The sequence below is a fragment of the Natator depressus genome, chromosome 20, assembly GCF_965152275.1.
Source record: "Natator depressus isolate rNatDep1 chromosome 20, rNatDep2.hap1, whole genome shotgun sequence".
In the NCBI taxonomy this organism is placed as follows: domain Eukaryota; kingdom Metazoa; phylum Chordata; order Testudines; family Cheloniidae; genus Natator; species Natator depressus.
Window position 1 is genome coordinate 4,430,972 of NC_134253.1, and position 10,524 is coordinate 4,441,495.

At 43.7% G+C, this 10,524-nt stretch overlaps 1 protein-coding gene across 1 annotated transcript in view; it reads right to left on the reverse strand.

Annotated features, from left to right (window-relative positions):
• Positions 1–9,877, reverse strand: part of BIN2 (bridging integrator 2) — a 34,662-nt gene extending 24,785 nt beyond the window's left edge. The window contains exons 1-2 of the mRNA XM_074934977.1: positions 9,812–9,877; positions 2,947–3,082 (exon numbers count right to left, since the gene is read on the reverse strand). Of these exons, the coding sequence (XP_074791078.1) occupies positions 2,947–3,024 (78 nt within the window). The 5' untranslated portion in view covers positions 3,025–3,082; positions 9,812–9,877. The remainder of the gene's footprint in view (positions 1–2,946; positions 3,083–9,811) is intronic.
• Positions 9,878–10,524: the final 647 nt, after the last annotated feature.

The window sequence follows — 10,524 nt, forward strand, 5'->3', positions numbered from 1 at the left end:
TCTCTGCTAGACTGAAGGGCCCATTATCAAATATTTGCTCCCCAGGTAGGTGCCTAGCGTCTCATCAGGAAGAGAGGGTTCCCCAGGAAAGCCTGTGAAGGGACCACATCTAGACAGTCCCTTTCAGCAGGATCTGCACATATTATTCAGAGGGTAGCTGGCCCCGGATGTTTTGGGCAATGTGTAGAAATTCTATCCAGGTTATTGAACTACATGAAATATCTACAAGAGAAGAGGGCTCCATCCAATGAGCACAGAAAGAATTCAAACATCCATGATACATATGTGGCCTCCATGATCTGAGTGCCTCAATTTTTAATGTATTTATCCTCAGCACCCCTAGGAGTAGTGCTAGCATCCCCGTTTTGCTGATGGGGAATTAAAGACACAGAGAGAATAAGGGGCTTGCCAAAAGTCACCCAGGAATTCTGTGGAAGAGCAGGGAATCTACTTCAAGGGAAGCTAAGAAGGGACAATACACAATAATTTAGTCTCCAAAGGCTTTTCCAAACCACTTCCTCTCTCTTCTCTTAGATACCAAATGAAAATCCGTGTTCTCATAGTTAAGCACACCACCACTTTCTGGCGCGCTCAAAAGTTTCTTGCCTGCGTTTGTGGTCAGACAAGCGCAAACGCCTTTCTGCATGTTCACACATCTGAATTCTGGAGGCGCAGAGCCAACGCTACGTGGGTGTAGCTGATGAACAGCAGCTAAGGCCGACAACTACCCAAAGTTGCAAACGGCCACGAAGATCATTCCAGCTGGCAAGGCGATTTACAGGATGGTAAAAATCTGAAACTGCGCTTCCCCAGAATAACTTTGCAGATGGTGCTCCAGATGCCTATGTGTGCATGCATGCAAATTTAGCACTAGAAACTGGTTGCAGTTTAGCGTCAGATTGACAGCCCTGGAGACCGGAGCCTTCTGGTTATCTCAGAGAACAAGTACAGCATGGACAACCTTCCCCACCCTGCCTCTATTCTTACCTTGGATAGATCGACACTGCAATTAGAGATATCACTGCAGCACATGTCAATATACTCAAGCTAACTTTGATCTAGCTAACTTGGGTACCAATAGCCGGTGAAGCTAAAATAGCATGCGTTAGGGCTAGTCACCCAAGTTATGTACCCAGGATCCTGGATGGGCTTGTACAACTCATGCTGCCGTGGCTTCCTTGCTATTGGTACCTGAGTTAGCTAGAGCCAAGCTAGCTCGGGTATGTCTACATGTGCTGCAGTGAAGATAAGAACGGCCAGACTGGGTCAGACCAAAGGTCCATCTTGCCCAGTATCCTGTCTTCCAACAGTTGCCAATAGTAGGTGCCCCAGAGGGAATGAACAGAACAGGGAATCATCACCCCCGGCGCCCATTCCCAGCTTCTGGCAAACAGAGGCTAGGGACACCATCCTTGCCCATCCTGGCTAATAGCTATTGATGGACCTAGCCTCCATGAACTTAGCTAGTTCTTTTTTGAACCCTGTTATAGTCTTGGCCTTCACAACATCCTCTGGCAAGGAGTTCTACAGGTTGACTGTGTGTTGTGTGAAGAAATATTCCTTTTGTTTGTTTTAAACCTGCTGCCTCTTAACACCTCCGATTGCAGTGTAGACAGACCACTGGAATGGAAGGATAATTCATCTAAGGTACATGCTCCCTACTGAGACTACCAGCTGGGAAAAACTGTTGTGACCAGTAGGTCGCATTCAATGAGACTCAGATACTATAGAAAGATGGAGGCCAGTTAGGGCTGCTCACATGAGAGGATTGATAGGATGAGGCTCAAAGTAGCTAATCAGAGCTAAGCCATAATTTCTACTGCTGTAGTACCTAGAGAGGCCTTTAACAGGTCAGAGCCCCAGAACGCTGAGCACCATAGAAACTTCTTCTAAGACAGTTGTCCACTGGAAACCAGCTGGAGATCACCCCTAACTGATTTCCACCCAGGCCACCACCAGCCATCAAATGTCACTCAACCTAAGGGGGAGATTCAACATCAATGACACGGAGGTGAAAGATTCAGCTAAGGATTTCTGTGCTTTGGTCAAAGGGAGATATGGTGCTGGTCTGTCCTGACGAGGACAGCTTGGTTAATCCTATGCCAGAGTGAAACAGGCAAAAATCCTCTGCTTTCAGAGATGCTGCACTTAAAAAGGGAGAAATACCAAGACTAGAGGAACTAGCAGAGGCCAGCTCTGTTTCTACCCACTTCCTGAGCCCAGCCCCCATCTCTTCCTGATACAGTTCATAAAAAGAGAGTTTAGGCTAGCTAGCATTTCTGGAGTTCACTCCACTTGCCAGCCCTCCCTCCGCCCTGTTCTGGGCTTGCTCTCCTTCCAAAGGAACTGCCCTCAGCCACGCAGTACTTGTGGGCAACTGCCACTCGGCATCATCATCTGTGGCAGACACACTGAGTGACAAGGTGATGGTTTGGGGGAAGGATTGGAGGGAAACAATGCAACTCACCTCCTCAGAGACCTTTGGAGATAGGTCGAATGAAGCCCCCCTCTAGTAACGGTAGGTAGCACTCCATGGAAGTTAAGCCAGGTACACAGACACGGAGTTAATTCTCTCTCTCTCTCTCTCTCTCTCTCTCTCTCTCTCTCTCTCTCATTATTTTTGTTACAAAGAGCTCCAGTCAACATAGAGTTAAGCTCACTGGGAGCAGGACATCACTCTTGCTATCATCAAAGCATCTGTCTCTGCGCATCATTTTTTCATAATACAGTTGAATTACAAATTCCACAACGATTGCAAAAGCACTGGGAATTAGACACACACACACACACACACAGGCTAGTGCTCAGAACACGCCTCCCACTCACTCACTTTGTTTCATAGCATGATTTCTCAGCTCCCGAAGCAGCTGGACAACTGAAAGGGGATGCTACGTTCTGAGCTTTCCTTGCAAAGGCACAAAGCAGTAACAAATGAATGAAGCATACCTTCTCTTGGGCTCGGCTAAATCGCTTTTGGACCTGCTTTGCAAACTGCCCGGCTCCTCCTGTCTTGCCATCTGCCATGGCTGCAGCTCACGGTGCAGTTTCTGTTTTCAGTATGAACTTGTGGTTTTAAAGTTTTCTGGGGGAGGAAGTAAACAGACCGTCAGTTGCCACCATGCTCAGCATCCGCTTAAAAATCAGATCAGGGAGTGTTTAATTTCCATTGCTGAATGCTGAGCAGCCACTGTCTGGTCTGCCCAAGGATCGAAGGTTCTGTATGTTTGGCTGGTTGGATTTGGGTGGGTGTGATGCTTGGCTAGAAAGGGTTAAACATCCTGCAAAATAAGTAACCCACAGAAGACATATGGGGAGATAATTTTTGTGTATTTACATATGTCTGAGTGGACAATGTAATCAACAGTCCCTGTCTATGCTGTATTCTGATAATTCAGAGGTCAAAAGAACATCCTATCATGTAAATGAATTGTAAACACGGGACATCTCAGTATTCATTTCTCTTTGAAATGTACTGTGAATGGTGGACAAACAAGCAAATGGCTTTATGTTAATTCGTACAGCTAAGTACCAGTGATGGACCTCCTTCAAAGTCATCCTAATTACCTTTCGTTCGCCGAGGAATTCCAACTTGTCAAAATACATGAAATTATATAAAAGATCCTTGGGTCCTATAACAAAGTGGGTGGTTCTCTTGGTTTTTTCAATGGGTTGCATGCAGTGGGGGTGGGACTCAGTTTCCCTGGGCGTTACTGGTTTAACGAGATGATGGGAGAGGGAGTTTGTTGTTACAGAGGACCAGTGACTGAACTTGGGACCCCAGCCAATGGCCTGGAGAATGGAGAGAATGGAGAATTGGAGAGAGTCCAGTGACTGGTGACCCAGCTTGGGAGTCACAGCAGGTTCTGGCCAGTGGGAGGACAATGGGCTGCAAAGAGAGGACCCTGGTGACCTGACCAGCCGGTTCCAGCCAGAGGAGGACAAAGGTCGGCTGAGAGGAGAAGAGGCCCAGGTGACTCTGTTTACCTGGATAGAAGACAATGGACAGAGGCGGGGTTTGTGGGGCGTGATATCATCTGCCCAGCTGGAAAGCGCAGGGTCTCTGGACTGGAGAGAGGGAGCAGGCAGAGCCCACCTGGATGCAGGAGAGACTTAGATGTAGTGTGCTGAGGGAGGCCAGGCCCAAGAGTTTCCTATGCTGTGTTCAGACACTCAATAAACCCTGCTGTTTTCTGCTGGCTGAGAGTCACTCCAGTCTAGAGAACAGGGTTGCATTATTCCCTCTGGGAGTGGAGGCCCCGGGGGTCTGGAGTGAGTGGACTCTCCCTGAGGCGTGCTAAGGCTCAGAGAGGTGCAGTTCCAGGAGGTGGAGGGGCTTAACCCTCAAGAGAGAGTGAACCCCCGAGAAGGGCTGTCCCACTGAAGGGGGTTCCCTCCAGGGGCCACCCAGGCAAGAGCGGACACGACCTGTGAGTCCGTGACAGGTCCTGATTCTGTCATCTCAGATCTGCTTAGACTTCATTAGGGGAAGTTTGAGTCACAAGACTGAGGTCCCAGTTATGCTGGTATGCCCTGAATATGAGATTTGGACATTGGACTATGACCTATGAACTGAATTCTAAAGGAACTCTTTGCAACTACAAAGCTCACCATCTTTGCTATGAATCTGCACCTCAATTAATTGAGCTCATGTCTGGATGTATATTGACCTTTTAACCATACTCTCTCTCTCTCTCTCTCTCTCTTTTTTAATACATTTAGTTACTAAGAATTGGCTGCAGTGTGTATTTGGGTAAGATCTGAAACATGCATTAACATGGGAGGTAGTGTGTCTGATCCTTTGGGATTGGTAGACCCTTTTCTTTTGTATGATGAAATAAGATTTACAGAAATGTTCATCATATTTGATGTGGGTACCAGGATGGAGGCCTGAGGCTGGATCACTTTAAGGGAACTGTGTTGTTTGGACTTCTGAGCAACCAGTAAGGTAATAAAGAAGCTGTTTCATGCTGGCTTGGTAAATGTAAGTACTGGAATATCCACCAGCTTTATGGGGATTGTCTGCCCCATTCTTTGCAGTTCGCCCTAATTAATTGACCACAGCTGGCTCCCCACTAGGACCCCGGTCACAGTGGCATAGTCGTGCTTGGATATACATTACCACAGGTTAATTAGTTTTTGGATCAGAACCACACATTTGTCAAAATATTATTTTGATATTGGATAGTTTAAGGGTTAAAAATCAGTTACAGTGAGTGACCCATGATCAAGATCCTGACAGAAAAAGCCTGGAAGAATTGTACTCACAGAGGGGGTTGTCTTAAGAAAAAGATCCCAGAGCAGGAACTGAGAAATCTGTTAATTGCCCGTGATAAGGAAGCAGACCCAGCGAAAATGCTTGCAGTGAGAAACCAGAAATGAGGAAAAAATTGCTTATATGGAAGGAGAACCTGCTGAAAGAGAACACCAGTGTTTTGAACATGAACAAAGAATGACATATATTTGATTTCAGGAACTGGAAGCTAAGGCAAAAGTGGACAGACTTAAGCACCAACTGAAGAGAATAAAGGAACAACAGGAACTATATCATTCTGGAAAGCCAGCTCCTCTCAACAGCAAAGATGGGGATAGAATCTATCCAGTTTGTAAGAATGTTCGTACGTTGTTTGACTCTAAGCAGTTGTCTGTGTGTAACCAAATTTACCTCAACACTGCCACCTTTTATGTAAATGCTTTTACTGTGAGCTCAGGTGAAGGTAACCCCATACCTTGTGCAGAGAATGTAAAAGTCAATGGAAAAAGCTGTTTAGAGCAAATTACAGCTTCTAACATCACTCATTAGAACAGATTTTGTCAAAGAGGAAGATTATTTACCAGATAAGAGTGCGAATATTGTAATCCTCTATGAATTTACTGTAAGTGTGCCTTGAGCCAGAATCCATCTTGAATGGAATGGTGTTAAACATGAAGTTATAGCTGGTGTAAGGAAGTTATTGCCTAAGGATCTTTTGACTGGGGATGAGATTAAAGCTTTGTTCAGTCAGGTTAACATAAATCAGTCACAGGAAAAAAATATTCCTGAACCTGCATCTACTGGGGCAAGGATTTGCCTATGGAGGGTTTCTCCAAATGTTTGTCTGTGCAAAGAAGCAGTGCAAACGTGGAAGAAATTTCTGAGTGTCTGTCTGGTATCTCAGAAGTGAATCTGGCTTTAGATAAGGCTCAGGAAGATGTTTCTCTAGAGCAAATTAAAATTGGTGATCAGGTTAAAGCCTTAACTGAGGAAAGAAAGGGTACGTTCTTGGTAAGTGATGGATTGTTGGCAAGGTTAGTGGAACATGAGTATCCCTATACCTTACCTGTTAGCACTGTGGAGAATTGTGACAGTGAAGGAAACGGTCCTGTGTCTGCAGGGGTAATGACTTGCCTCTGAAGGGAGCTACCCTAATCTCCAAGTTTCAGAGTAACAGCCGTGTTAGTCTGTATTCGCAAAAAGAAAAGGAGTACTTGTGGCACCTTAGAGACTAACCAATTTATTTGAGCATCAGCTTTTGTGAGCTACAGCTCACTTCATCGGATGCATACTGTGGAAAGTGTAGAAGATCTTTTTATATACACACAAAGCATGAAAAAATACCTCCTCCCACCCCACTCTCCTGCTGGTAATAGCTTATCTAAAGTGATCACTCTCCTTACAATGTGTATGATAATCAAGTTGGGCCATTTCCAGCACAAATCCAGGGTTTAACAAGAACGTCTGAGGAGGGGGGGGGTAGGAAAAAACAAGGGGAAATAGGCTACCTTGCATAATGACTTAGCCACTCCCAGTCTCTATTCAAGCCTAAGTTAATTGTATCAAATTTGCAAATGAATTCCAATTCAACAGTTTCTCGCTGGACTCTGGATTTGAAGTTTTTTTGTTGTAATATCACAACTTTCATGTCTGTAATCGCGTGAACAGAGAGATTGAAGTGTTCTCTGACTGGTTTATGAATGTTATAATTCTTGACATCTGATTTGTGTCCATTTATTCTTTTACGTAGAGACTGTCCAGTTTGACCAATGTACATGGCAGAGGGGCATTGCTGGCACATGATGGCATATATCACATTGGTGGATGTGCAGGTGAACGAGCCTTTGATAGTGTGGCTGATGTCATTAGGCCCTGTGATGGTGTCCCCTGAATAGATATGTGGGCACAGTTGGCAACGGGCTTTGTTGCAAGGATAGGTTCCTGGGTTAGTGGTTCTGTTGTGTGGTATGTGGTTGCTGGTGAGTATTTGCTTCAGGTTGGGGGGCTGTCTGTAGGCAAGGACTGGCCTGTCTCCCAAGATTTGTGAGTGTTGGGTCATCCTTCAGGATAGGTTGTAGATCCTTAATAATGCGTTGGAGGGGTTTTAGTTGGGGGCTGAAGGTGACGGCTAGTGGCATTCTGTTATTTTCTTTGTTAGGCCTGCCCTGTAGTAGGTGACTTCTGGGATTGTAATCCTATAACCAGCAGGAGAGTGGGTTTGTGTGTGTGTGTGGGGGGGGGGGGGGGAGGCATGAGAAAACCTGGATTTGTGCTGGAAATGGCCCAACTTGATTATCATACACATTGTAAGGAGAGTGATCACTTTAGATAAGCTATTACCAGCAGGAGAGTGGGGTGGGAGGAGGTATTTTTTCATGCTTTGTGTGTATATAAAAAGATCTTCTACACTTTCCACAGTATGCATCCGATGAAGTGAGCTGTAGCTCACGAAAGCTTATGCTCAAATAAATTGGTTAGTCTCTACGGTGCCACAAGTACTTCTTTTCTTTTTCCTAATCTCCAAGCAATTGTCTGTGAACAGCCATGTGTGCTGGGACAAAGGAAAGGATATCCCAAGGTATTTTGTCTGTTAAAGGGGAATGTTTCTCCATCTCTTTTCTGTTTGTAGAGCAGACAGAAAAAGCTTGTCAGCCTATGATGGTTGAAAATTTATCTGTTAATCCAGGGCTGATTCTGGGTACAACTAAAGCCCAGGAAGGAAGTGGTCCCGAATTTGTGTCTGCTAGGGAAGATGACATTGCAACTAGATTGCATCCAACTGATATCATAAATAGCTCCCAGAGACCAAGTGATTCTGGTGCTTCTATTTTGCCTGTTGCTGGGTAAAGATATAACAACCTTGCCTGATCAGGGTGATATCATAGCCATGGCACAAGAAAAACATGAAGGTGATTTGACTATGTTACCCACTGACAGCGTGGAAACTTGTAACAGGAAGAGAATACTTCTAATCTTTTGACTACGAAGTCGAGCAGTTTACCTGAAAGGGGGTTTTGTGAAAAATCCTACTGATGGGTCAGAAGTGATTCTGGATTTAAGTGAAACCCAGAAGTAGTCTGTTGTTGCTCAGGAAAATGTTCCTTTAGAGCAAGCCCTGGGTGAAAAGGATAAGGGCAGAATTTCTGTGAAAAATGAGTTGTTACTTAGAAAGATTCATGAAGAGGAAAATATTCAGGGTAGATTTTTGCAACTGATGGGTTTGGAAATGATGTGATTGAGTTAACGCAGGGTGAATCACTGTATAGAGAAAGCAAGAGTTTGTTTGGGAGACTTGTTCCCGTTTCTAACTGCCGGAGTCTTTCTGAGGTGTATAGATCCAGGGCCAATCAGAGGGGAGGCCAGGAGGGCCATTTGACCTGGGCCTCAAGCTCAAAGGGGGCCTCAAATTTAGACACTTGTTAATTTTTTGGCATTTGATAAGTTTCGCAACTTGTTTTTATGCCCATCTTTATCGGACCAAAATGTGACACACACACACACAGCCCAGAGCTGCAAATTTAAGCAAATAAGAGATGTGATTTGGTAAAAGACAATTTTGTTAACTGATATAGATTGTGTCATATTAAAGAATTAAAAATGTTCATAAATATTAATTAAAATATATCGGTTCTGATGGCACAAGGTTAGACCGTGACGAACGTGTCCTCTCAGATTAGCTGATTATATAAACAAACCACTACTAGTGGCTGGTGCTGGATCAAGTGAGTGTTGAAAGGTAGAGAATTGTTACATTTTAGTGTCCTTATAGTTTTACATCTAGTTGACTAAGGAATTATTTGTGTGTGAGAATACTCATTATTATTTTCATATGGTAGCTAAGAGAGGTGACTGGTTGGTTGGTTGAGCCCTGGGCTTGGTAGCCATCATCATAGGCTTTTGAAGTCTATAGGCCCAGCTTCAAGGTAAAAATTTGTGAGGACAGTCTTGAACAGTGAGTTTCAGAGGGACACATGTTTTAAATTTTTGGACATTATCCCTGTGTCTGTATCTGTGTCTGTGTTTACTATAATTATATATATATATATATATATATATATATATATATATATATATATATATATATATATATATATATATATATATATATATATATATATGTCATCCTTTTGTCTTCAGCTCAGCCTGTTATATTATACCTTGTGTGCTTGAGTTTTGATTCAGTGAGAAGGATAATAACCTGTTTCATTTTGTGTTCTTAATTAGTATTCCTTCGTTTTAAGTCTTTTCAGCTTTTGTGTACCATTCAGCATTTGTGTACGTTTACAGTAGAAGATTCAAGTGTAGATAAGCTACTTATTTACAGAAGAATATTTCAAGTGTGGATAGGTTACAGATTGACCAGATAGATCACTATGAAGAGGAGATTTGAAAGTGGTGCAAGAAAGAGACGGCAAAAACAAATCAGTGAAGCAGCTGCTAAGAGCTCAAAGCCAATACCTTCATTTCTCAAACCACTGGAAAACACTCCTTACCCAACAAACAATGCTACAGATAATGAAAACTCCGCAACTGCAAAAGGTGATATTTCAATGCCAATACCTGAACACGAGGACAGTAGTCAAGAAGGAGATGTGCCAACAGTAACAGATGCAGCAGAAGATCCTGTGTACGATCAAGAAACTCAACAGCAACAGGAAGATGTAGATCTTACGCAGCAAGAGCAATTCATAAGTACTACAGGTTTGACTGTGACTGACGTTGGAATTATTGACAAGAGCAATGCTGCCCAAATGCAATCTTTTCTTCAAATTAGTTGTTTTGAAATTCCAGGTAACATTCCACGAGATGCTGATAATCATGCTTTCCCTACTCGTCTGCTGACAAAAACTCTTCCAAACGGTGAGACCTGCACAAGAGACTGGTTATGCTGGAGTATGGAAAAACAATCTTTGTACCATGCACCCTGCTTCATTTTGAACAAAAGTGCTGCAAATGCATGAGTTCTCTCTGATCAATCAGGATGGAGCATCAACAGAGGTTGGAGGAAGTTGAAAGACCAAATACCATCACATGAGAGTTCAACGTTGCACAAAGAAAACTATGTTGCATGGAAATCAGCCAGTAGGGCAGCATCAGCTGAAAGTTCAGTTGAGAATTTACTCCTGACTGAACTCTCTGCAGAAACTAATAACTGGAAAAAAACTTCTTGAGCGCATCCTGAATGTCATCCTTTTTCTTTCTGAGTGGGGATTGACTTTCTTTGGTTCCAGTCAACGTATTGGTGATCATGCAAATGGAAACTTTTTAGGCAT